The following is a 27,506-nucleotide window of genomic DNA, read 5'->3' as shown; positions in this document are numbered from 1 at the left end:
ATGATTATATTCACACTCACATGTGCATGCATATAGATTCAGTATGCGTGTGTGTGTAGTGTGTACGAATCCAAGTTGGATTTTCTTTTCCAGACCTGGCTTCGTAGTATCCTGCACTTTTTCAATCTGAAGATTTCACGACAATGATACTTAGATTTATTAATCCCACTTACAATTTAGTGTATACACTTTGACTATATTATCATACAATTTCCATTAAGTTTATTACCGTACTAATAAAAGGAGTTCAAAAAACAAATTCTTAAATATTGTGAGAAAGTAAATTTATTTGTGGTCATTAAATTCTATAGCAGATACACCTCATTGCAAGATGAGTAAATTATAGAGGTTCAGTAGATTAGAACATAACGGTTCTACCAATGGATCTATATTGATATTGTTCTTCGTGCTTTAGGTCGATGAAACCTTGTTGATTCGAAACAACAAGAATTTTATTAGAACACAAATTCGCCATAAATATTTGAGACATGATGCACACATTGTTCGAATCAGAGTTTGCCATATTCGATCCACAAGATTGTTGTGTTTTTCCCAGGAATCTTACAAATATATAATGCTCAAGCAGTTTTAGATAAAGTAAATTAATTAGAATGAAAGATTAAAAAAAAACACTACTATAAGAAAAATTAAGAAGGGGAGGAGAGACAAGGATATAATAAGGTGAACGTTCATGATTGGAGGGTGTTTGAAACCCAAAAATATTCAAGTCATATATTCCAGTGATATTAATATATCAAAATTTAGAGCCGTGCATTGATATTGTTAAAGTTTGGGGACTGTAAATGTGCAAGATGCAAATTATATAGAATAAAAATGTAGTCCTCTCTTTAATTAATTTATTTTCCAAGAGCTTTGCAACCATTATTTATAGTAATAAATTTCAACTATCTATGTTTCTTTACAATAAAGTCTTGTTCATATCATCTCTTGTGGACAATATGATCACCAGTGTGTGACTTCACACAATTCTATATAAAGTACCACTCTTCTTGTATACTGACTACTACTACTAGAAAATAGTACTCCCTCCATTTTGCGCCATAGTTGATGCGTTTCTTTTCGGTACGGAGTTTAAGAAAAAAATGTTAATTGAATAAAGCGTTCCAAAAAATATAGCATTCAACGTATTTCCACTGTCGAATCTATAATATACTATAATTGACTATTTTGAACGTTGCAGACTTGATAAGAAATTGACGAAACTAGATCCAACAATTTTCCTAAAAAGAATTGGGCTTAGAAGTGGGCTGGAAATGAAGCAGTGCTGATATTTTGCTTGAACGATATATAGTGAAGCCCACAATCTTCTCTATTTCCCGTAGTGCTTATTTCATATGTCCCCTTCAAATTTCCGATAAAAATAAAAGCTACATTTATGAGCAATTAAAGAAAGATATTTTTCGTTTACCCTGCAATTAGAATGTAAAATTATCATAAAAAGTGTCAATTATAATGTTTGTGCCTGATTTATCCGCATTTTATGAGCATATACTCACTGGCATAAGTCCATCTCTTACTAAAGAAACTTATTTAAATCAAAATTTTAACCGCCTATCTAATTATAATCCAATACGTACTTACATTATTTTAAATTAATTAATAAGTACTCCGTGTTGTATATGTAGAATCTCAATGTTCATTGTGATTCAATATGTTCTTGCGTACTACTATATACTAATATTAAAACTTAATCGTATGATAATAAGATGTGCACGCTAAATAAACTTAATAGTATAATTTGCATGTGTGCCCGAGTCAATATTTACCAATAATTTAATTAAATTCAAGCAAAATCGAAAAAAAAAACAAAACTAAAACAGGAAAACCCTAAAACCCGCCGGAGCAGAACGATGTCGTTTGACTTCTAATACTTAAAATTTTGAACCATTTAAAGATTTTATTTTGGGGAGCACGTACTCCAGAAGCATCGGATTACTTGAACAGATAAGTAGCCGATTTCTTCGATTTCTTCCAATTCCATAAGTTTGCCAGCTCCATGGAAGCTACACTTCTTAGAACTCAACCTCATTTCTACGTTCAAGGTTAATTTTAGTTTCCAAGATTGTATTTTTTTTTATTTATATGACAAAAAATGGGCTGCTAATACTGGACGAATAATTTGCGTTTACTGCTACTTTAACTGTGTTTGCTGATATAGTTTATTGAGGACTCATGGTGTTCTTGGCCCTTTGCTTGGCAATATATATATTTTTTTGTATGGTGCTCGGTTTTAATATTATTGAATGTTGTTATGCTTTCCCCCAGCGCTTTGTTTGTAGCCAATTTGTGGTTTTCATGCTTTTTGCAGGGGGTAATTCGTCGTGCAATTCCCAATTTCACAACACTGGATTATTCCGAAACCGTATATGTGCTAAACCAGTATCTCTGCAATTAAGCAGAAAACGGTTTTGTTCGTCAAGAGATCACGTGTTGCTGAAAGAAAACAAAGGGTTTTTGTCATTGAATTGTTTTCGGCAGAATTCTGCAATTGTTCGAGCTGCTTCTGCGGATCCAATAAATTATGAACAGTTTACTGATACATCAGAGAGCAGGGAAAGTGCTTTGAATGTGAACGGTTTCGAAAATTCAGCAGCATTGGATCTGAAGACTGAGCCATTCAGGAATCGGTTTTTGAATTTTTCACGGTTTGGAGCAATCCTTAACAATGCTTTGGAATCCTTTTTTAAGAGTGAAATAAGGACAAGGTTGTTTGTGACTGCTGTCTTGTTATTTGTGAGTCGTCTTGGCTACTTTATTCCCTTACCAGGATTCGACAGGAGGTTGATGCCAGAAAATTATCTCAATTTTCTCTCTGGCTCTACTGGTGAGAAGAATACCTCCTTCTTACTTGCAGACAGTTGAATATTGACGTGATCAATCTTGTCGGATTTTATAACATTAGTTGTGATTTCACTATTTGCAGAGGAGCTTGGTAATCTCACACCGGAACTTGAGCTTTCTCTTTTTCAGCTCGGGCTTAGTCCTCAAATAGCGGCATCTATCCTTATGCAGGTTAACATTTAGATGTACTTACTGTTAAGTGAAAACATAAACCTATGAATTGCTCGATAACGTCCACCATAAAAATGATCTTGTAACCTTTGCTGAGTCTCTGTGCTCTGTCAGATAGTTCTCTATATACAGGAAACCTTTCCTACGCTTATTTATTTGCAGAGAAACCTTACTAACTCAATGTTGCAAAGATGTCACCTTTTGGTAGATAACTGTCATGCCCAATCCCAAGATTTTTAAAACTCAATCAATAATCATGTTGCACGAATATTTTCTCATACTGTTCATGTTAAGCAAAAATACATATTTTCCAAGCTGAACCAGTTTGCTTGTGGTATTTAGAGGGAAAAGGTTTGCTACAGAGGAAAAGATGGCTCTCCTAGAATCCATGATAACTTGAGGACCATGTTGATAAAAAAATCTGCGATCTTTAAATTTAGAGATCAGTTTTTATAAAGAGGTGGAATAGCTAACATCATATTGGCTCCTTTGTATGGATCTAATTATTTTTAGCGATGTCACAATGTTATGTCACTGCCTCACTTTGATCTATCTCTTATATCATGCTAACTACAGTAATTTTGATTCAGATCTTATGTGTCCTTCTCCCCCCCTTAGTGAAGCTTCGGAAAGAAGGCTTAGATGCTAATGAGAAGATCAAGAGATATATGTGTGTCTAGTTATTCATCTCAAGCAGTGAGACAAGCCCTTGTGAAATATTTTGTTGGTTTCAGAACATATTTTAGTAGCCACAAAATGATTTGAGTGTTTACTTGTTTCTGATCTATTTTTCAGATGGTGGATTTCACTAGGATTTGCTCTCATTCAGGCTTTTATTCTTTCTTGTTATTCACTTCCCTATTCTATATATGCAGCTAGCCACAGGTAATCATGAGAGAAGACATTTGTTCTTGTTCTTGAGCTCTATATTTGCAATATAACATAGATTTGCTAAAACCATGATATAATGAAACTCAGTGTTCACCTCTAAATGGAATTTCTCTTTAAAAAATCTCAAAAAGGTGACATATCACCATCATATGATGCTCCTGACTGATCACTGCATGCTGTAATCAGTCTTACAAGTTGTGTTGACACTAGCACAATTTTTTCCTTGTTCTTAAAGTGATGGGATTTCCTCTGACCAAAAATATGCAGGGTAAAGCATGTGATGATCACTACTTTATTTCTGGTGTGTGGTGCGATGACCATGGGTTGGATATCTGACAAGATATCAGAGTCCGGATTCGGTATTTATGTTCCTTTATGATGCATTAGTGCATTTTCGATATCTGCATGGTGCAATTCATTATATTTTCCACTATTTCTATTTAAGTATCTTCTCTTCGTTTGTTATTTGAAATTTTGAATGCACTTTCTCATTTGTGGAGTTCTTTAGGCATAAATTATCTAATGACATGTAAGAGTCCTTTGACCTAAAACCATAAAGAAATAAAAGAATGTAAAGAAACCCAATAACTAATAGTGAAGCGCATTATAGTATCATGATGGAGACACAATATGTTCTGATTTCTTAGAGTAGTTCAGAAATTAAATATTTACATGGCCTAAAATTATGTTTCACTGATTTTATAACCTGCTATGTATGGCCAGGTCAAGGATCATCTTTAATTATCTGTGTCAACATCCTGACTGGTTACACTGATACATTGTACAAGATGTTGGCTCAGCTCTCAGGTGAGCCTGGAGAACAAAGTCACTAAGATCTATAATGCTCTCAGTTCATTACGCTTTGGTTTCTCTCTCTAGTTATCTGGTATTATCATATGACATGTCTATCTGTGAGCCTTTCCTTTCCTGTTTTGTTTCGTCTTAGTTCAAGAATTCCCTTAAATTTTCTTGTGAAAGACTAAAGATATATATTTAGGTGTCGTTTGGTTGCTATGACTCATTATCATATATTATCCATCTAGGATTAAGTTATGAGATTATTTTAGTTGGAGGAGGATTACTATGTCTCGTTATCATATGATTATTCATCAAGGATTAAGTTATGAGATTCAATCTCTTGAACCAAACATAATACATATTCAATCATGAGATATAATCTTTCAAACCGAAGGGACTCTTAGGAGATCAAATCATTTGGGGCGACACACACACACACATTTATATATTCATAGTATATGTTACTAATGCAACTCAAGTTGATAACGGTGATTCCATTTTGGGGCTTACTACTCAACTGCAGGAAGTTCTGTGAGCTGGTGGCCATATGTCCTTGCAGTATTAGGTGTCTTCACCATAGTTACAATGTGGGCAGTTGTTGTAACTGAGAGCTTCCGAAAGATCAAGTTACAATATTATGGTTTCAAACTTGCTTCCGCCACCAGGTAACCATTGTGTTTTTTCAGAGAATAAGTCTTGAGTTGGGTTGTAACACAAAATTTCATATTTAATTCAACAAACAAGAAATTGGATACAAATCAATATTTTTTTGATAAAAAATGTGTGTTAGTTAGATCTCTATCTGTCATCTGATTCTTCCCTTCGATTTGCTTCTTGGACGACCTTTGAATGCTTGTTGAGATGCTTGAATTTGACAACATCAATTAATAGGACTATCTTGTTTCCGGACTGAACGCTATAGTTGATCAAGAACGCATTGATGATCTTCAAATATTTTGGATTTCACAACATCAATCAAGAGGACTTTTGTCTTGTTTCCTGATTGAGCTTTAGATTTGGTTTGGTTAGAATAATATAGATGGTTTTCACCTTACTTCCTTATTGAACATCATTCTTTATATGATTTTGAGAAGATTTAGACGAATAATATGATGATTTGCACAAAGAACGCCATGGATGTTGGAGGAAATACTTGAGTATTAGGTAGAGAGCTCCCCCCTTCAATTGGGGAATAAGGTTGAGTATTAGAGAAAACTTGTAGAGGTCGCCTTCCTCTTCAATATTTCACCCCCTTCACTTATCATTTATGCTCACCCAACACCCCTATTTGTAGATGCATAAGAGTGGGGGCTTGTGGGCTTTGGGCCACCATGTCATTGGCCTTTAGGGCTTATATGGCATTTGGTGCTTAGTTGGCACAATTTTCAATGGCTCTTCTTCTCCAAGTTTCATTGCCACGTGTCGCTCTCCCATCGGTCAATAAAAATTCATAAATTAAATATTAACTATATATCTATTTATTCTTTGGAATACATTCCATTAATAAAATAGAAAATATGATTGAATATTTAATGGCGCAAACAAATCTTGATGCCTGACCTGAGTCACCTGACCAATGTCCCAAACTTAAGATGAACAACAAAATTTGTCGGTGACAATTCTTTTGCTTTCTTTTTCCTTATTTTGTCTGTTTAGGGCAGAGCTACAGCTACTCAACATTGCTATCCATTATTTTATTTAGTTTTATTTTCATGTAAAACAAATGAAACACACAATACAGTGATACAGAGAAAGGGTTTAGTTTGAATCTTATATATTCTGAAAAAGTTCTGGCTATTAACTGGACCAGTTTTTTATTTTTCTTCCTTCTCTTTGCAGAGAAGATTCTCCTATAACCGAAGTTGAGCCTTATCTTCCGTTCAACATAAATCCTGCCGGGATGCAACCTGTACTCACTACTTCATATTTTCTGGCATTTCCAAGCTTGATTGCAAGGTAGTGTGGCTCTTATTTCTTACAGTTTCTCCTATTTTTTGTTTGGTATGTCAATTCAATTAGAAAGAGGTGTCCATGATTTTTGTTGATACTTCATGTTAGCATGTGGGGTATTTCATGGCTTCAAGCAATTATCTTATTAGACCATCATGCATTGCATAAATATGCACGCATGCATGTTGATTTAATGGGCTAGGGACCTGCTTCAGACTACTCTCTCTCTTCCTAAATACTACTTGCATGTTGAACTGATTGTTGTTCTATCCACTCCCTGGTTATGTACATTTTATTGTTTTTATGTGTTTTAAAAAAACTTAATATGTGGTTTTTTCTCAGTGTTTTTGGCTCACGCTTATGGGAACACGTGAGAGATATCCTGAATCCTGATACATCGCGCGGTGCAGATCCTTGGGTTTATTATATGATATATGCATTTTGCGTCTTCATCTTTAATATAATCGACATAGTAAGCAAAATTTAAGGACCTTTTCACACATGATAATTTCCATATTAGGTCGTTTATATGGGTTTTAATTAACGGAATGTTACAATCTCATTCAGGCCAATGTGCCAAAGGAGATTGCTGATTACTTGAATAAGATGGGTGCAAGAGTTCCAAATATAAAACCTGGAAAAGCCACTGTCGACTTTCTCACGAAGATCCAAGCTTCGACACGTTTTTGGGGTAAAATGCTTTTACTACATTATTCAGTGTGTGCGCTACTACTATTCATCTTAACTGTACTCTGGCAATTATATTGCAGGTGGTGTATTGCTAAGTCTTTTGGCGACTACATCAGTCCTTCTAGATCATTATTTACGTAGAATCAATGAAGGGTTTCCGATTGGTTTCACTTCAATTCTCATCATTGTAAGTATACATATCTCAGATGACTTCTCTTTGCTAGTAAAATAGATGTTCCCAATCTTTCTCTGAACTTTGGCCAATGCATATTTAGGGCCTCTTACTTTTGAATTAGTTGGTGTAAAATCTGAAGTCCCCTTAGGTATATTTATGTTGGAATTGGTCCTTGTACGACATGAGAAACAAAGACCTAAGTTTAACAATTCGTAAAAGTAGATGGGTTAATTAGTTTTTGCAAACAAAATAGAGAGTTGATGTTCTTCGACATGGTATTTCCAGGTGGGTTCGATCATTGAACTGCGAAGATCCTACCAAGCATACAATGTAATGCCGAGTCTTGCTAAGGCATTGCAGCGCTATGGACTATGATTATCACGTTAAGGAGAACGAGGCCTTGTGATGTTGAAAAATTCTTGATTGCATAAATGGATGGCGAGATCTGCTGTTTCAACGAGATTAGAATCATCAACGGTTAAATCGAGTACTCTCGTTGTAGCAACCAATCACCGTAGATTGGCAGGTCAGTTTTTGAACAAGGTAGCAAGTTTGGGAGCTGCTGATACAAATGCATTACATTGATTCTTGTAGAAATGTAACTTCAGTTCGAGTCTCTACACACTTGTAATACTAATTTATTGGATATGTAGATGTACAACAGCCGAGGGACAAAAATTTGTTAGGGTCACATGATTTTTACAACACTAAGGAGCCGTTCAGTCTGGCGGATATAGTCAGTTAATAGCCTAAATCTGAATATTTCTGGTTGTTCAGTGTACATGTTTTTAAAAGGGTCAGCCCTCTATTACCAACATGGCCCGGCACTGTTCACCAGAATATGACCGGATGTAAATCTTCCACAAAAGGTGGTATTAATTTCTGACTCATCCAGATTACTTCATAATAGGTTGTTTTTTGACTACTTTACCCCACAAAATTTGATTTCCCCCAAATTTGATCGTCATCCCCTCAATCCAGCCCTAACTCTCTCTCTCTCTATCTCGCACGCCTCTCTGCGATCGACCTCGGAGGAGTGGCCGCCATTACCGGCCTCGAAAATTACCTCTGTTACATACATCACTCCATTTCTTACCCAAATCATACACATCTTTTCAGAATTAAAAAATCTCTATCGACTCACAGCATTAGCATCTGCTCTGTTAATTTTGGTTGTTGTTTCCTCACACATGGATGTCTTGAATTTCAGCAGCTCACCACGGCACAACTTAGACCGAGATTTGTGTGTCTGAAAGTGAAGTAACGTCGATCCTGTTCTCACAGTCGACAAGGTATGCACTCATATACCCTGCTCATAATAGTTCACTAATTAGGTAAAATTATGTCTGTGGGAGTATAATGTTTATAAAGATGTTCTGATCCATAGGGGATATTGTAATTGGTAATGATAAACCCTTGTTTTGACTCGTTTCGCTTTGTTTCCATATGATTACTTGCTGCCCGCATTTGTTATTTGGTTTACGCTTGCGTGACTCTATGCTAGAATCCTGAATCCGCCCTGCTAAATGCCGACTTCATGGGACTTTACTGTGGGTGTATCATTTAGCTGTTACCCAAGCAATTTCTAAAGCATTTTTTCCAATATTAACACATAAGATGAGATCCCCTTCGCATAATTCCGCACGGCTGTGCATGTTACTCGAAGACATTATGCTCATTTACCACACTGAAACGTACTTCATCATTCATCGATATGCGAGCGCACGGACTCGAAGAGCGAAACGTGTAATTTTAGAGCATGCAAGACGGTATAGCGTGCTTAATAAAATACCTGCACAATTGGAACACCTATCCCGACTAGTCGATGTAACCGACGCAGATTGTCTTGCTAATCTACGTATGGATCGTAATACATTTGGGAGATTATGTCGAGTTCTAGTTGAAAGAGGAGGGTTGCGGACTGGTCAATGCCTCGGAGTGGAAGAACAAGTGGCTATATTCGTCGGAGTACTTGCACATCATACCAAGAATCGGGTGGTGCGTTTTAACTTCCAGAGGTCAGGTGCAACAGTGTCTTATTACTGTATTACTGAATGTAAATAATTAATATACATGTAAATGCTAGTAACAGATATACAAGACAATTTAGGTATAATCAAAATTTAATTAAAAATATATCATAAGCAAATAAATACTATAAATAATAGTACTTCCTTCTTCTCATAAAAATATGTGCACTTTCCATTTTTGTTCGTCCCACAAAAATATGTGCATTCTATTTTGGGAAAGTTATATCAATTAAATATTGTAGGTTTCATTATCTCTCTTACTTTATCAATTTTATCTTAATTCCCTTATCATACTCAATGCTCGTAATATTTATGGGACGGAGGGAGTACTATATTGCATGGAGTGTATGATAGGTACATGTTGCGCCAGTTACGTTTTGAAACAAGGTTTTCTAACATGTGTGGAAGACTTTATTTTAATAAGGTTTCGTGACGGAAGAATGAACCTAAGCAGAAGTGCATGTAATTTGGGTAGCATTTAAAGCTTAATTCACATCGATAAATACTGCCACATTATTACAAAAGAACACAACATGTGAATCGGCCTGAATGTTCGTACATTGAGATTTTTCTCGAGCATAATTCAGTACTACAATATTTCGTTGTAAACAATTAGGATTCTTGTCTTAGAATGCCAAATATAAATGAGATTTTTCTCAATATTAAGTATTTTTATAGTTATATTCAGTACACACTGAGAACTGCTTACACAACACGAATTAGAAAATCTCAAATTAACCCTAATCAACACCATCTCTGCCATAAGCCTTAACAAAGTAAATCTGCAAGATATGCATTTTTTTTACACTACTTTACAAATAAAAAAATCATTATCGAATTCAGTTCACGTTTTACATAAATACTACAATAGAAATATTTTGAGTAGTTGGAGAAATATATACCCCATATGGGGTGCATGCATATTGTCTGCGTTGATAATTAATTCTTACTTAAGATAGACACAGCACGTGTTAGGAAATCTCAAACCCTAATTTTGTCAGCGCAAATTAAGACATGAAATTGATTGATTAAGATTAATTCTGCCGACATTAGATTGCAACAAAAAGAAAACGAAAATTTTGTTGAATTATGGAATACATATTTTAGTTTATGGAAACACTGTGAATCATATACATTATCATGTTGAGTACAAACCCATAAGAGAGAGAGAGAGAGAGAGAGAGAGAGAGAGAGAGAGAGAGAAAGGGGAAAGGGGAAAAATAATAAACATAACTATAGTAAAAAAAGGGAGAAAAGAGAGTCTAACTAATAAGAAAAGGGAAGAAACAGTAATAAACTTGAAAAATGCGGTGAACGTGGATCGAACACGTAACCTTCAGATCTTCAGTCTGACGCTCTCCCAACTGAGCTATCCCCGCTTTGTATATATGTCAAATATATTTCATGTATTCTATCAGCTCCGAGTATCAAGGCCGTAGTTAGTAGTTACTCACTTGTTTGCTTAATAATTTTCTGTATCTAACAATCATATACTTACTTAATTAAGTTATTGAATCAAATTTAGCTAAGTGATACATGTAATGACAAATTTTCGGAATATGTATCAATGGCTCTCTTTATTTGAAAAAAGAACTTCAATCGTCGGGGTATCACAAATAGAATTTGTAGTACTAGAATAGAGTAATTTGTTGATTTTGAGAATATTAAAATCAAATTTATTTTATCCATATTCTAGTTAGATCTGTGCAGTTATTGTCGGTCTACTAAATAAGGTGACCCTAGTACATTTTTGAGTGCATGAAATTTAATTAAAAAAAATACTATAATTAGTACTAATAAACTTTTAACTGACTCCTAATCAGAATAAAACTCATGATAGGAGTCAGTTATTGATCTATGACTATGTATGTTCTTTATTGTACTCATTTTTATTTACTGAATCTGTATTAAGTTGCTGAACATAATCGAATAAATGAGATTTCAACAAAACCAAATTCAAACAAAGTTCAACAACATAAATTCATAAACAGGACTCAACTAAAATTTAGCTTTAAATCTGTGCATTTCTTGGCAATCAAATTTGTATTTCTCCAATAATGCAACGATAAGAATATATATTTACCTAAAAATAATCTTAATATTACTCCCTGCACATCTTCCTAACATCAAAGCAACTGACCTAAACCAGTGGCGTGCGCTTCTTTGCAGTGTCGAATGCTCAATTGATCAATCCGTGGAAGAAGCATCCCTCATCTTTCATACGAACAGCACAGATCACTGCATCAAACTTCAAGTTATCATCACTTGATGGTTTTGCATCGAAAGCCATTTTGATCTTGTATTGCGCTAGCCAGGGGAATGAGGAGTTTTTGTTGAATTCCACCCCTCTCGTTTGAGTAAAACAGCATACAGAAGCTCGTTCCACGAGTCAGGGATGCCAGGGAGGCACCAGTGGCTGCAGTCTTGATGCTGAAGAGCAGAGGGTTGGGCTGCAGGACCTAAGTAGTAGTATGAAGAGTGCCCGTCTCTTCTTTGGGACGTCATGCTAGTCACGTTCAATAATTCTATAACTGGGAGTCTCTGACGTTCGGACAAGGCATCAACAACGGTTTTGAACCCCACCAGTGTTTCAGGTGACATCGGAGATGCAGTCAAATCTGGGAACGTCTCTAGGTCACAGCCACCACCGGTGTTCCAGTCCCCTCCACTGTCCAAGCAACAAGACATTATACGAACAGCTCTCATTGCATCATTTTGCAACATCTTCTATTACATCTATGGATGATTACCAAATCTCGAAGAATACAAAAAAACTAGCAAATTTCGCTAATGGGAATTCTTAGTTATTCTATTTAGATGCAAAATCTAGCACTTTCATCAGTAGGTTTTTGGTGACACAGTGAAAACCCTGTTTGTGCAGAATGATGGTACCCAACTGAAAGGCTAAGGAAGTACAGGTAAAGTGGGAATTATAAGATTGAGTGTATGATTGATACCTGAAATGTACGGGAGCATAGGTTCGGAAGAGGATATGTTTTGTTGAAACATTTACTTGACGGCCGATCCAGTCCATTACCGTAAATATAGACCTACGGAAGGCATCTTCGACGCTCATCTCCATCTTAATCTCCATCCCTTCTTGGAAGTAACATCCCCTACGTGTAATAAGAATTTTTCTGTTCAGCCTTTGATCTAATAGGTACTGAGTCATATTATCTCGTTGAGATTGTTTTGCAAACAAAAATATTGAAATTCAAGGTACGTGTAGGAAATGATTCAAAAATTAACCAAATACCGGTTCCGGGGCTAGGAACTAAACTCAAACATTCAATTAGATGATCTAATGGCTGATGATTGATTGAAAAATTCTTGAATAACTTCTAAGGATACCTAGGGAATGTGATGTTTTCTCTTTTGCACTTTTGTCATTGTTCATCAGAATAATGTCAAAATCAAAATAGAAACAAGATAATAACAAGGATAGGACAAGGCGTACACTTTGATGGTCTTCTCGTTATTCCACCAGTGTCCGGTGTTGAAAATCAGTATATCCGCGTCCTTCCACTTCGACGAGCTCCAATCCATTTGATCCAGCTTCAATGTCATTTTCACGTTTTTGGGGGCGCCAGCAGGTGCCCGGCTCTGCAACACTAGAAATGGAGCTCTATAGTACTCAACTGTGCAGTTGAAGTCTCTAAATTTAAAGATCAAAAAGCCCATATGCTTTGTAATAGGGTTCCCATTCACTTCATAAATCGAAGTCTTGTTTGGAACCGCTGAGGATAGCATGCAAAGAAGCGACTCCCATTGGTTCCGACCTATAGAGTCTCCAACAAATGCTAGGCGCTTGCCTCGCAGCTTCTCCAGCATGACTTTCGCATCAAATCTGCACCAAGTCAAGAAACGATTAATGCTGTCTTTCACCAAATGATAGAACCTACTTGGTTTTATAGTCAAAATGAAGATACAGTACAGAATCTACTATGTGGAAGGATAATTCAATCATTTCAACAAACAATTTAGAAAAATATTTGACGGAATACATGTCTAACTATATACTAGTGCATATTTGGTAGGGAAGATAAATAAACAACATTATAAGAACTTATCACACATTTTAGGTAATTTTTGGTCGTATAACTCCAACATAGATGAGTTATCTACCCTACCAAACTGCTCCCATATGCTAAAATTCAGTACACCATGCTTATGAATTACTACTACCAATGATATTATATGGAATTATTAAAATATCTCAAGCTAGTTGACAGTCTAAGATAAAGTAGTATATATAGAGCACATTAACCTAGCAAGTTTATGAGTTGCTATCAATAACATAGACACAGGAAAGTTAGAATATACCAAGCGACTAGAGTGTGTAAACTCAAGAACAATGGCCAATCTACCACAAAACAGTAGAAAAGAGTGAATCTATATGCTTACTGATTGTTATCATTAAAACTACTCAAAAAATTATTAGAAATCCAAATAACTGCCACGAATACAAATAACACGCATCACCATACTTTAAAATCCATCCTCACGCTACCACCATTCTTGACCGGTTCTAATCAGGTAAATACAAGGACTCTTCTTGCATTAGGTGGTTTCTAGGCTATTTAATGCGACCGAAATGTATCCAAAACAAATCAAAGAGCAGATTCCCCCTCGTCAAAACAAAATAGAGAGATAGAAACTCAAGACAACCACCATATAACAGTGAACTGCATACCAAAATCCAGAATTAGCTTCTACTACAAAATCTGGTATCTGTTTTCTTTTCTCCTCAACAAGACAACAATAAATCAGAAATTGAGCAAGAACATCAAATTCCAATCATCCATCACAAATTTGGGGACAAAATTTCAAGCCAGCATAAATAAAGACTACATGGCATCTCATTCACTCAACAACTTCACAAATTTTTGCTAATATGAACTCACACACCCACACAAGCACACACATTTCGAATTGCATCGGCATCAACTAACCATACAGCATATAATCAAGCAAAAAATTTTGCACAAAAATAATTGAAGCCCACATAAATAAATGGCATCTCTTTTACTCAACTCAACATCTCCAGTTTGCCAATCTAAACTCTCTCTCTTTCACACACACACACAAACCTTGGCAAGTTGCAATGATTGGGCTGCCAGCGCCACTTGGTATAGAAATTATCGGGCCTGCCGTTCTCACTACACCTGAAACCCTCATCCAAGAAAGCGCAATCCCGCGATTGGTAAAGCGGATACCTTTCATCCCACTCCCATCTCCCATTAAATACATCACACCCATCACCGCCTGCTTCGAGAAATCCCACCATCTCCTGCCCCGGCAGCGAACCATTCGGCTTGAACCATGCCATCAACGATGAATTCCCATGAAAGTTCTCCACAACGCTGTAGTCCAGCAGGAAGAAGCAAAGAATCAAGCAGAGGCAGAAGGAGAAGCAGCCCACAACGCCCAGCGTGGAATCCGGAGGTTTCAAGAATTTGAATTTCATGGAGAAATCGGAAAGGGGCATCTTGCAAAATATTCTTAGTTTCTATTGGTTTGGGATTTTATTTAGAGCAGACAGGAAAAATGGACTAATTATGGCAGAAGAGTAAAGAAGTTAGAGAGGAGAAGTTAGAGTAGAATGAATTATTGAATTTGAATGAAAAGCAGAGCACCTCTGCCTTTACTAGATTCCCACTCCTCGACCACGACTATGGAGAGAGAGAGAAACATGAAAAATGATGACACATTCTAGAATTCTTTGCTATATTTTATTGCTCTGCCGCCCGCGTTTACGAGATGGGACGACAATCGCCAAATGCGTGTTACTAGGCCAGAATTCAAGGGGATGGGATCCTCTGCTGTGCACAAGTGCACAGCAGCCCATGCGGTTCCTCACAATGTAATAAAATAATATTTATTTATTTAATTAATTTAATTTAATTAATTTGATTATTTTATTTATTTGTATGTAACAGCAGGAGCTGCTGTGCACTTGTGCACAGCAGAGGATCCCATCCCGAATTCAAGAGCATCCAAGTCCGTTATCTTGCCAAAGATTACGGAAATGTGGGCTTGAACCCACATTTATTATTTTTTTACTTCCTACTCTTTTTCAAGAGCACAACACTCATGCTCTTCTGCAATGACGTACTTAAGGGTCCCATCATTCTATTATTTAATTTAAATATTTCAATTACTAAAAACATTTCTATAATATTAAAATGCATTAAAAATATCTGATACCATTACAAATTACTAAAAAATTAAAAATTACATAATTAAAATCCTAAAAATTAAAAATTACATAATTAAATTCATAATATAAAAAAAAAACACATTACTCGTGGCCGAATTTCGCCCAAATATGTTTGATTAGGTCTTCTTGTAGCTTAGTGTGTGTTCTGGTATCGCGCATTGTGTGTCTTGTTTCGGTCCTCTCACCCACCGTCGTATGCACACCTTGGCGTGAGGGAGACCTCGCGGTTGAGCTTCCGGCTTCATCCTTGTCGTAAAAGTTAGCCGCCCTCGGTCCTTTCTTCAGCTATAAGCACGTTGTGCAAGATAATAGCGTGTACATGATGTCGGCGGTATTCTTAACGTACCACAACCGAGACATGGCCTTCACAATGTTGAATCGGGCTTGAAGGACCCCAAAAGCTCTTTCGGCGTCTTTCCGAGCTGACTCTTGATGATGCGCAAAAAGAACTCGTCTCGAGTCTTGTGGATTGCTGAACGTCTTCACGAAAGTAGACCACCTTGGGTAGATACCATCGGCGAGATAGTAACCCATGTGGTATGCATTTCCGTTGACGGTGAAGTCGATCGCCGGTGCTACACCATTCAAAACATCATTGAAGAGTGGTGAAGAATATAACACGTTCAAGTCATTGTTGGATCCTGCAACACCGAAATATGCATGTCAATCCATAGGCGGTAGTCGGCGACCGCTTCAAGGATAAGCGTTGGGCCTCCGCCTTTGTGGCCGCATATTTTTTGCCCCCTCCAAGCAGTCGGGTAATTCTTCCACTTCCAATGCATGCAGTCAATGCTGGCAAGCATACCGGGAAAACTGTGGACTGTTTCGTGAAGATGAAGCAGCCGTTGACAACCTTCGGTGGTGGGTGCCCGAAGAAATTCCTCACCGAAAGCAGAACGAATGCGGTCGCAGAAATTTTTGAGGCATAGGATTCCAGTTGACTCACCCACATGCAAATACTCGTCGAAGAGGTCAGTCGTTTGCCCAGTAGCAAGTTGTCGGATGGCACAAGTACACTTTTGCAACGCCGAGAGACTTTGTCGACCGGTTGCGTCTCTACTTGATTAAAAGTATTCAACACAGGCGGACAATGAGTTGACAATACGCATAAACAACCGTTTTAACATGTGAAAATGGCGCCGGAAGTAATCTTCCGGAAACCGTGGCTGGTCGGAAAAATAGTCGGCAACGAGCCTTTCGTTGGCTCCCTCTAGGTCACGAGGGATGTAACGGCGAATTGATCTAGTTGGTCGAGGAGGAGGGGCGGGGGTGGCGGCGGCGACATAGGCTTCATAGGCGGCACGATATTGTTCATAGTATTCTTGTTCTTCGCGCTCCGCTTCAGCCATGATATTGGTGAAATCCATTTTTAGAGAGGGTTTGAGTGAGAGAGGAAGATGTAGATGAGTGGTATGAAAAAAGATGAATGAGAGATAAATTTGATGTGAAAAATGGATGATAAATGTGTGTATTTATAGATGATTTTAGGGTTTTAAAAAATAAAAAAAAAATCAAAAAAATTCCAAAAAGGTTAAAAAATGGCTATATTTTTGGGAATCTGAAAATATATTTTTTAAATTTTTTGGTATTATTTTCGATTTAAAAAAAATTTCAACGGAAAATCCGTTGGCGAATAGAAACGCGCAACTTCGCCTGCTCAGCGCCACGAACGAGCTCGATGCATCAAGCAGCGGCGAGCAGGGAGGTGCCGCGCCAGCGGCACGGACGCCGTCCGTCCCAGCTAGCACCGAATGCTCTAATAATTTTAACAACATTATCTTAGAACATAAGCATTTTATTATTATACAGAGTTTTAATTAATAAATAAATACTATTGTACCACATTGTTTATCTTTTATTTGATCACTTATATACACACATATTTAATTATGGCGAAAACTCCCTCAATCTATTAATTTAAGTGGAGTAATACTTACCAAATTAATGATTATTTATATTCGGATAATATTTTATTACATTTTTAATTAAAATGTAATTAATCAGGACTAATTATGTAGGATGCATCGGATTCTCCATACCTTAATGTTGGGTACGGACTATATAGTTGAATTTATAAATATAGTTGGACATTTTCATTTATGAATTTTTGGTGTGCTTCAATAACACAGCATTAAATAATTTATGGGTTTTTGCAGGTCGAAGCAACCCAAAGTTTTAATCACTTTAGTAAAAGAGTTTTTTTACAGTTAATAGTACCAGAATCCAATTTTCTCACTTTGGTTTATCCAACTAGTCAACTACTATACCTTCTGTCTAAGTTGGTATTGATACTCTTTTGCGGTATATACTCCATGATGTGTACACGTGAATCCGTAAATCTCCAATAATCATGACTTTATTGGATTGCAATGTTTAATTATTTTTACCCGGCTTTAAAAAAAGTGTATATTTGGCTTCAATCAATGTTTAATTATTTTTACCCGGCTTTAAAAAAGTGTATATTTGGCTTCAATCAATGTTTAATGAGTGGGCCCTACCAACAATGGACAATTGAATGAAGTGGGATGCATCTAGATGCTAGCCTAACTATATGCATGTTTTGTGGGGATGATATGGACACCAAAATTCTTTATTAGAGCATCTACAGTGGTTATAGCCCAGCAATATAGCGCAGTCATAGCCTAACCACAAACTCCTCCTGCCACATCATCAATACTAAAAATCCTTCTGCCACATTAGAAATAGCCTAGCCATAGCCTAGTCATATCATAAATAGCCCAGCCACATTAATAGCCACATCACTAATAACACAATATACGGAATTTAATTTACGAGACATATACGGGAAACATTAATAATACTATTTAATTTTAAAAAAAGTACAATAAATTAAAAAAAGTACAAAATTTTTTAAAAAGTACATTAATAAAAAAATGACATTCAAAATCGCAAAAAAGTACATTACTTAAAAAAAATCACTCGTTAATACAAGTGGTGCGAATGAAAATGAAGTGCAAATTGCGTATATATAGTGTTTCGAAAATTAAAAATAAAAATAAAAAATCCGTTGGGCTATGCGCTGGGCGATCCGGGCGCTGCAATGGAGCCGAGCGGATCGCCCAGCGCATAGCCCAGCGGATTTTGACCGCCTAGCGCTAGGCGAAATTGATTTCCGGAAAACCGCTCGACGGTTTTCGGCTCCTCCAATGGTTCGCCTAGCGACCGCCTAGGCGGTGCGCTAGGCGCCATTGTGGATGCTCTTAAGACAATCAATGAGTGAATCTCTCCCCATTTCATTTAAAATGTCGTCCTTTCTTTTTTAATTTATCTCATTCAAAATATCAATTTTTTATATTTTAAAATAAATTCATATCTCTATTCTTATTAAAATATTCAATTATGTTGTTCTCTCTATTTATTTCACCTAATAAATCCTCCTAAAATCTCGTGTCATTCAGAAATATGAACATCATGAATGGGTCGAGGGATTACAATTTTGTCACGCGTTTGTGTCTATTCAATCAGCATAAGTGTAATTCATAGATATTGGACTGGCTATGGCCCATAGATAAAAAAAATTGGACCGACTTCTTGGTAGACACCCAATCTCCAACGATCTTCAATTATCCAATGAAAGGATGCCATCCATATTATAGTCTGGTTGTGTGAGAATAGTTTTCAGCTTTTATAATAATATATATTTTTATGCACATTACGAGTATATTAGAAGTAGCATTAAATAAAATCATGTAATCCACAAAGGGATATTAATGGAAAAGTGGTTATGTGGGTTTTAAGAAATAAAAACTGGACGGAGAATGAAAGGAGATGAGATCCTATGTGGATTGTATGCTAATTTATGAATCTATTCAATTTTATAGTAGTACTACTGTATCATTTGTTTTTTTTGATAGATTCATTTCATTTTCTCCCTCACCTCGTCTACATCTAAAACTCGCAACTCTAAAATGTTTTCCAGCAATAAAATGGACGTCACTAATCAAAGACGAGTCAATGTACACAAAAAAATAAATACAAATCCATATAAACTAAACAAAAATCTACACCGGCCGACAAACAAATTGTAATTTATCATGTTAAAAAATGAAATTTGGAAACGCCGAAAGTAATCACACATCAGACACGACACTCAAACAAAATGCCAAATTCATCAAAACAGAACCGAGAACATAAAAAATAAAGGCCACATTAAAGTATATTAGTCGATTAACAATTAACTAGAAAATAACATAATCGGCATAATATAAACGTAATTAAACCTAAATCAAAACCTAGGAGTGACTAATCATCGGTTTTGTCATCGCCTTCGTCGGCGGGGCGGGGCAGGTCGGCGTCGTCGGGATCGGTGTCGTCCATGGCGGAGCGGGCCTTGACCATCCATGGCTTCAGCGCCATCTCGATCGCGAGCCAGCCGAAAGCCAAGGCTCCGAACACAATCGCAGCCGATTTCGTCGAACTTGACTGCGCCATTTTTTAATTTAACGGAGAAATAGAGAGCGAGAGCTGTAGCTACACGTTTGGGGGTTTTTTCGATTGCGATTAGGGTTTTTATAGCATAAGTAAAGAAGGCAATAAATTGTGCAAGCTACCATTTTATATTTATCGTATATTTTAAATATTACACCATTTGTCAATCAAAGACTCGTTCCTAAGAGCATCCATAATGGCTTTCGCCCAGCAATAACCCAGCCATAAACTACTCCTGCCATATCATCAGCATTAAAAATCCTCCTGTTATATCATCAGGACAAGCAAATAGCACAGTAATAGCCTAGCCACATCACTCAAAATTATATAAGCTGAATAGTTGATAATCACACAAAATACGGAATTAAATTGACGACACAGATACGGGAAAATCCAATAATTTTATTTAAATTAAAAAAAGTACATTTAAAAAAATTACATAATGAAAAATAAACTAACGCCGTGCAGTCCTCCGCGCCCACAACTCTTCAATTAAAACCTTTTGGAGTCGAATATGAGCATCCGCTTGGCGCATGTCGGCATGTGCTTGGAGGAGGTCGGCTTCATCGTGCGGGACCCCACTTCGTACGTTGGGGACGGCCATGCCGTGGCTTGGACCGGCTTCATTATCGTCGTTGGCCAACTAGTCAGTTGTACACCTTCATCTTCGACAATCATGTTGTGCATGATAATACAGCCGTGCATTATATCAGCAATGCAGTCGATATGCCACAAACACGTTGGACCCCTAATTGCCGCCCATCGAGACTGGAGCACACCAAATGCGCGTTCCACGTCCTTGCGCGCCGACTCCTGCCGTTCCGCAAAGTAGGCCTTCCTCTCATCTGATGCGCATCTGATCGTCTTCACAAAGACGGGCCACCTAGGGTATATCCCATCCGCCAAGTAGTATCCCATATCATGTCGGTTGCCGTTGGCGACAAAACTAATGGCCGGACCGACGCCCTGGCACTGCTCGTTGAAAAGGGGCGACGAGTTGAGGACGTTGAGGTCGTTGTTCGACCCGGCAATCCCAAAATACGCATGCCAAATCCACAGCCGGTAGTCAGCTACGGCCTTGAGGATCATCGTAGGATTCTTTCCCTTGTAGCCGGTCGTGTAGAACCCCTTCCAAGTAGCAGGACAGTTCTTCCACTCCTAATGCATACAATCTATGCTGCCTAACATACCCGGGAACCCATGCTTCTCCCCGTGCATCTGCATCAGATCCTGGCAGTCTTCGGGGGTAGGGCTTCAAAGGTACTGATCACGGAAAATTTCAATCACGCCCTGACAGAAATACTTCATACATTCAAGGGTAGTCGTCTCACAGATGTGGAGGTACTCGTCCCACATGTCTGCCGCGCCTCCGTAGGCCAACTGCCTGATTGCCGCAGTGCAATTTTGAATAGGTGTGTGGCCGGGTATGCCAGCGGCATCGTGCCTGAAGCGGAAATACAGATATCGATGCTCCAAGGCGTTAACAATACTCATAAACAGGGCTCTGCTCATCCTAAAACGGCGCCTGAAAAGGTTGGCGTTGAACCACGGCTCCTGTGCGAAGTAGTCTTCGTATAGGCGCTGATGTGCAACTACGTGATCACGTTCAATCATTGTTCGGCGGTGGCCAACTGGTCGTGGTCGAGGTCGAGGTACCGCCGGCTGCAAGGCCCTCTACATCAGCCGATCAATCTCACGGTTCGTATAGGCCTCTAACGCTTCGTTCATTCGACGATCGTACTCCTCAGCATCCCCAACACTACCACCACTACTACCACCAACGTTGCTCATTTTCCATTATTGATCTTGTACAGAAATTAAAATAGAGAGAGTACTCGTTAAAACAAGTGGTGCGAATGAAAATGACGTGCAAAGCGCGTATATATAGTGTGTTCGAAAATTAAAAAAAAATCGCTCGCCGATCGCTCGCCGGTCCGGAGCCGGCAATGGCGGCTAGCGGACCGGCGAGCGCATCGGCGTGCGCTCGCCGATTTTTTCACCGAAATGGCGCTCGCCGGTTACAATGGTTCAACGAGCGAACCGGCGAGCGTCGGAGATCGGCTAGCCGGTCTGCTCGCCGCCATTGTGGATGCTCTAAAATATATTGCATTTTAGTTTCAACAAGAAGAATTTGATTTAGTTGAATAAAAAATATTTGTAGTACTAATACTTTCGGCATGGAAAATATTAACCGTAGACCTTTTTACAAAATATTTTGAAGGTAAGCTTAATTGTAATTTAAATGGCTGCTTCTATGGATGAGGGTGCTCTTATTATAATCAATCCTCTAAGCTTATTGGATGGTACAATTCCTCTAAAAACTGTTGTTGGAAAATCATGATCAAGGCCAACCGATAGATTTATTGCATTACTAGGTTCTTGGATAGGCTGATTATTGGCATTTTGTGGGATAAGAACATTTTGCAGGAACCTTGCATTGTATTTTGGCCTCACTGGAGTCTTCGACTTGGACCGGTCACCCACTTGTTGCTTCGATGGTGTGCCATATCAAAAATTATCAAACCCAAATCCATATTTAAAATCAATTTGATAAATGTAAGAATCATGGATTAAATATGCACGGTCAATGGATTTTGACCAAATAATAAATATGACGAGACATTTAATTTTGTGAAATTAAATGATATAGCGTCGATCTACATTTTACGTAGATAAATGTAGTATATTCACTTTCTCAAATTCGATTTCCGGTGAGTGAGAAATAGTGGATTAAAGTTGGGCATAATTAGCTTTTAATTAAAGCTTGGAGTTTGAGCTTAGGGAGTAATTAACTAGTGTTAATTATCCAACATAGGAGAAGTAACACATATTTTAATGTGTTTAAATTAAGTGACTTTATGTTACTTAATAATTATAGTGGACCAAGATGGGTGAAAGAGCCCACACGCGCGCACACGCGCGCGCCGCCGCCCGCCCGAGCCCGTGCTCGTGGTCGCCGGGATCCCAATCTTCCACCCGATCCCGATCTTGGACTTGGACTTGGATCTTGGCAATTGGTCTTTGGGTGGTCTTTGGGCTTGGTGCTTGGCCAAAACTAATCTTTTTAGACCACCGCCGAGTCAGCAATCCAAGTGGCTTGACACATCGTCAAGCGAGGCACAGTCACGACTGCCACATAAGAAATCCACACGCGAAAGGCACACTCCTGGCAAACGCCTGTAACCGACGACGGTTACGAATTTGCCATGATGAGCCTTCAATGGCTTGGTTGACCCTGCATGGTGGCTTGTCCTATAAATAGGCTAGCCATACCACTGCATTAGCTACACAAACAAGCATTCTCTGCATTCATAAGCTCTCTCCCTCTCTCTGCATTGTCTTTCTGTCGAAGCTCTGCCCTCTCCTCCATCCAGTTCGCCGGAGCTCTGCTGATAGCGGTGCTGCTTCACCAGAGACGTAGCCGTTTTACCTTTGGGGACGACACGCCAAACCGAGAGTACTACCGGGGCGTATCTCGTCTTGCGGGAAGATGCCTCCTCGACTCGGCTAATTCACGGTTTAGTTGTTTCGATTTTCCGTTGTAATTTTAAGTTCAATTTCTCCTTTTGTATTCTTTCTTTTGGGTTGTATTACGCCCGGTTGTATCTCTTGTAATCCTCATAACCCAACAATAACAGTTTAGATAATGTTCCTATAGGTCCAAATTTGGCATAGTCCCATTTCTTACAGGGACTAAATCACTAAATTGGATGCGATCCGGCATTCTACGAGACTACGACTCCTTCATTAATAACGTATTAATTATCTTCCAACTACAACTATAAAAATGAATAAGACAACATTTAAATTTCAAATTAAATTTCTCAAAAATAGAGAATTATATATGGAGATACTTATAGAATCGCACACCCATTATTGTCGCTAGAGGCGAATCTAACTTTTCCCAATTTTCGTTTGCTAGAATAATGAATAAGAATTCGACATTTTTCTAACTTTCAATTTTCAACCTTAGTGCGGATGTCCCGCCGGACATCCCAAAAACACCTTCTGTCATGTCATATGAGCATCTCACTGCGGATGCCACGTCATACGGATATCTCATTGCACAATGGTGGACATCCCCAAGGACATCCCGATGGACTTCCCACAATAAAAAAAATTAATGCAATAATCGGGACGTCCGTGCGAGTCAACGCAATGGCGGACGTCCGCACGGACGTCGCGACGGATATCCGCGGAACGCCGCGGAACTCCTGTGTCCGCAGCGGATGTCCGTATCAGTGCCTCCCTTGCACAATGGCAGACGTCTCGTGCGGACTTCCGGCACGCCGGTCGGAATTCCGCCGGGACGTGCTGATGCTCTAAGGGCATCCACAATGGGACGCCCGATGCGTGCCATCGTCCGCGGGCGCCATCGTCCGCCCCATTGTGGGTGTCCGCCATCGTCTGCGCCATTGTGGGCTCGGCGGACGATGAGCGCGGACGATAGGCCATCGTCCGCGCCATCGGGCGCCCCATTGCGGGATTGGCGGACGATGGTCGCGGACGATGCCACGCGTTTTTGATTTTTTTGAACAACAACATCAACGTCCTCAACTCCTCCACCCTCTTCGCCGAGCAATGCAACGACAACAGCCCGACCATCGAGTTCACTGCCAACAACCGCCGATACCACATGGGGTACTACTTGGCCGATGGCATATACCCACAGTGGCATGTTTTTCTGAAGACGATCAGTTGCCCAATGGGTGAGAAGAGGGTTTTATTTGCGCAAAAGCATGAGTCGGCGCTGAAGGATGTCGAGCGGGCATTTGGTGTGCTCCGATCACGGTGGGCCGTTGTGAGAGGGCCGACTCGTCTTTGGTTCAAGGAAATCATCGCCGACGTCATGTATGCGTGCATTATCATGCACAACATGATAGTCGAGCATGAAGGTGGGAGCATCACAGAGTGGAACGATGATGACAGTGCAAGTAGCTCGTCCAGCACGGCGACCGAGCCCCTCGCTAGAGGATTGCCGTCGGGCTTCGACGAGGTTCTAGCTAGACATGCCTCAATGCGCAACCAACAAGACCATGCGCAACTCATGAACGACATGATTGAAGAAGTGTGAGCCCGTAACCGCCGTCGTTGAGTTTGCTTATTTTTTTTTAATTCGTATTGTAATGTATTAATTTTTATATATGAAATGATGTTTTTTCCCAATTTTTTGTAATTTAAATATTCAAATAAAATAAAATGCATAGTGCGCGCCATAGGGTGCGTCTTAGAACGCCCCATTGCAGGTGGGGTTAGGAGGATAAAACTGGTGATGTGGCGCGCCTTAGGGCGCCCCACCGTGGATACCCTAAGGGTGTCCACTATAAGGCGCCCGCGGCTATAGCTGCGGGTTAGGGCGGAGGGCGGGCGGCTATAGTTGAGAGCGCGGGCGGACACCGAAATGGGGGCAGTAGGGGGGCGGACGGGCTTCAGCCGACTCCGGGGCGAGGACGCGGCGAAATGGGGGCGGACGCGGCTATAGGCGCGGCACCTATAGTGGCGGCCCCGACAGCCGCGGCTATAGCCGATTTTTAATTTTTTTTTACATTTCAATTCACTTATAAATACACCCACTCCATTCATTATTTTCACACCATTCCAACTCTACATCTATAAAAATTTCTCTCACTACAATTTGGGGTCGAAAATGAACAATTTCATTAATTCTACTTCGTATAGTCGTGCTCTTCTAATTACGTATAGCCCGATAAATTTGTTCATAATTACTTGAAACGTTATAAAATGAAAGTTGATTATAAAATTTGGTGGCTATTGGAGGTGTCCACTATAGTGGCGGACACAAAATTTTAGGGCTATGGACAAAAACTGGGGCTATGGATAAAAACTGAGGCGGGGCTATTGGGCGTGTTATAGTGGACACCCTAACCATTAAATTACAATTTGCAACGATAATTATGTCGATTCAGGAGAATAGCTCACGCTTCCCAACAGCCCAAGTACTGAAACTAAGAGCATCCACAACGGTGGACGGCGGCCCCGCGTCCGTCCGTGCCAGCGGCGAGGACGCATACCGCCGCCGCTGCGCTCGTCGAGCAGCGCCTTGCCAGCGAGCAGGCGACGTGGCGGCTTACGATTGGGCAACGACATAGCCGTTGCCTTTGAATTATATTTTTTTATTTTAAAATTCAATTTTTAATTATATAAAATGATAAAAAAATTAAAAAAAATATTTTCCAAATCCCAAAAATATGGCCGTTTTTTCCCGTTTTTTCTGACTTTTTTTTATTTTTTTATATTTTTCCCCCCAAAATCATCTATAAATACACACATTCATCATCCATTTATCACATCAAATCATCTCTCATTCATCTATCATTCATAATTCTCATACAAACTATCAACACATTCATCCCTCACTCAAAACCTCAAATGGATTTCACCCATATTATGGCGGAAGCGGAGTGCGAAGAACAAGAATACTACGAACAACATCGTGCCGCTTACGAAGCATACGTCGCGGCGAATACCCCCGCTCCTCCTCCTCAACGAACCAGATCAAATCGCCGCTACATCCATCGTGACCGGGAGGGAGCCCACGAAAGGCTCGTTGCCGACTACTTTGCCGACCAGCCACGGTTTCCGGCAGATTACTTCAGGCGCCGTTTTCGCATGTCAAAGCGCTTGTTCATGCGAATTGTCAACACATTGTCCGCACGTGTTGAATTCTTCCAAGCAGGTCCAGATACAGCCGGCCGGCAAAGTATCACGCCGTTGCAGAAGTGTACGTGTGCCATCCGACAACTCGCTACTGGGCAAACGACCGACATCTTCGACGAGTATTTGCATATCGGTGAGTCCACTGGAATCCTTTGTCTAAAGAATTTTTGCGAGGGCGTTCGTTCAACTTTCGGGGATGAATTCCTTCGGGCACCCACCACCGATGATTGCCAACGGTTGCTTCGGCAACGCTTAGTGGTTTTTTTAATTTTTAGTATTTTAATTATGTAATTTTTAATTTTTAGGATTTTAATTATGTCGTTTTTATTTTATTTGTCATTTGTAATATTATTTAGATTTTTTTAATGAATTTTAGTATTATTGAAATGTTTTTGTTTAATTGAATTTTAAATTAATTGTGCTCGTCCTTGCGGAAGAGCACAGCTGCGGGTGTTGTGCTCTTGCAAGAGAGCAAGCAGAAAAAGTGGGGCCCGACCCACAATCGTGCCGCTGACAAGAGCACGATTGTGGATGCTCTGAGAAAACTTGCTATGCTTATTTGAAACCACAAGAAAAAAACTGACGGCAAAAT

General features: G+C 39.1%; 2 protein-coding genes and 1 non-coding gene across 4 annotated transcripts; 1 reads left to right on the top strand and 2 right to left on the bottom strand.

Annotated features, from left to right (window-relative positions):
* The first annotated feature begins 1,930 nt into the window (after positions 1–1,930).
* LOC121798595 (preprotein translocase subunit SCY2, chloroplastic-like) lies at positions 1,931–8,964 on the top strand. Of its 2 annotated transcripts, XR_006050074.1 has the most exons (14): positions 1,931–2,063; positions 2,330–2,845; positions 2,945–3,033; positions 3,624–3,703; positions 3,829–3,918; positions 4,192–4,283; positions 4,648–4,731; positions 5,246–5,387; positions 6,562–6,678; positions 7,015–7,144; positions 7,240–7,363; positions 7,443–7,549; positions 7,823–8,063; positions 8,191–8,964. XR_006050074.1 is itself a non-coding variant. In XM_042197670.1 (13 exons), the coding sequence occupies exons 1-13, from the start codon at positions 2,018–2,020 to the stop codon at positions 7,910–7,912; spliced, it is 1,707 nt and encodes a 568-aa protein (XP_042053604.1). In that variant the 5' UTR covers positions 1,931–2,017; the 3' UTR covers positions 7,913–8,964. The 2 variants fall into 2 exon arrangements, 1 of the variants encoding a protein (XP_042053604.1); XM_042197670.1 differs by having other exon boundaries at positions 7,823–8,964.
* Positions 8,965–10,873: 1,909 nt separating this feature from the next.
* TRNAF-GAA lies at positions 10,874–10,946 on the bottom strand. Its single transcript has one exon. It is a non-coding gene; the product is annotated as a tRNA-Phe (tRNA).
* A 625-nt stretch (positions 10,947–11,571) lies between these two features.
* On the bottom strand, positions 11,572–15,311 carry LOC121798594 (protein trichome birefringence-like 11). Its single transcript, XM_042197669.1, has 4 exons — positions 14,658–15,311; positions 13,025–13,414; positions 12,525–12,683; positions 11,572–12,235 (listed from the first exon to the last, which is right to left on the bottom strand). The coding sequence occupies exons 1-4, from the start codon at positions 15,053–15,055 to the stop codon at positions 11,875–11,877; spliced, it is 1,308 nt and encodes a 435-aa protein (XP_042053603.1). The 5' UTR covers positions 15,056–15,311; the 3' UTR covers positions 11,572–11,874.
* Between the last annotated feature and the right edge of the window lie 12,195 nt (positions 15,312–27,506).

This window comes from Salvia splendens, chromosome 4, assembly GCF_004379255.2.
Source record: "Salvia splendens isolate huo1 chromosome 4, SspV2, whole genome shotgun sequence".
In the NCBI taxonomy this organism is placed as follows: domain Eukaryota; kingdom Viridiplantae; phylum Streptophyta; class Magnoliopsida; order Lamiales; family Lamiaceae; genus Salvia; species Salvia splendens.
Note: the sequence above shows the minus strand (reverse complement) of the source record. Positions and strands in the feature narration are given on the sequence as shown.

What these genes read in the sequence shown, in the direction of transcription:
- LOC121798594 (XM_042197669.1), bottom strand. Translation starts at nt 15,055, where the DNA reads ATGCCCCTTTCCGATTTCTCCATGAAATTCAAATTCTTGAAACCTCCG. An exon ending in AATCATTGCAACTTGCCAAG is followed by an intron (nt 13,415 to 14,657) that starts GTTTGTGTGTGT and finishes GACTTGGTGCAG; the next exon opens with ATTTGATGCGAAAGTCATGC. An exon ending in TATGCTCCCGTACATTTCAG is followed by an intron (nt 12,236 to 12,524) that starts GTATCAATCATA and finishes TTGCTTGGACAG; the next exon opens with TGGAGGGGACTGGAACACCG.
- LOC121798595 (XM_042197670.1), top strand. Translation starts at nt 2,018, where the DNA reads ATGGAAGCTACACTTCTTAGAACTCAACCTCATTTCTACGTTCAAG. An exon ending in TTTTCTCTCTGGCTCTACTG is followed by an intron (nt 2,846 to 2,944) that starts GTGAGAAGAATA and finishes CACTATTTGCAG; the next exon opens with AGGAGCTTGGTAATCTCACA. An exon ending in GATGTTGGCTCAGCTCTCAG is followed by an intron (nt 4,732 to 5,245) that starts GTGAGCCTGGAG and finishes ACTCAACTGCAG; the next exon opens with GAAGTTCTGTGAGCTGGTGG.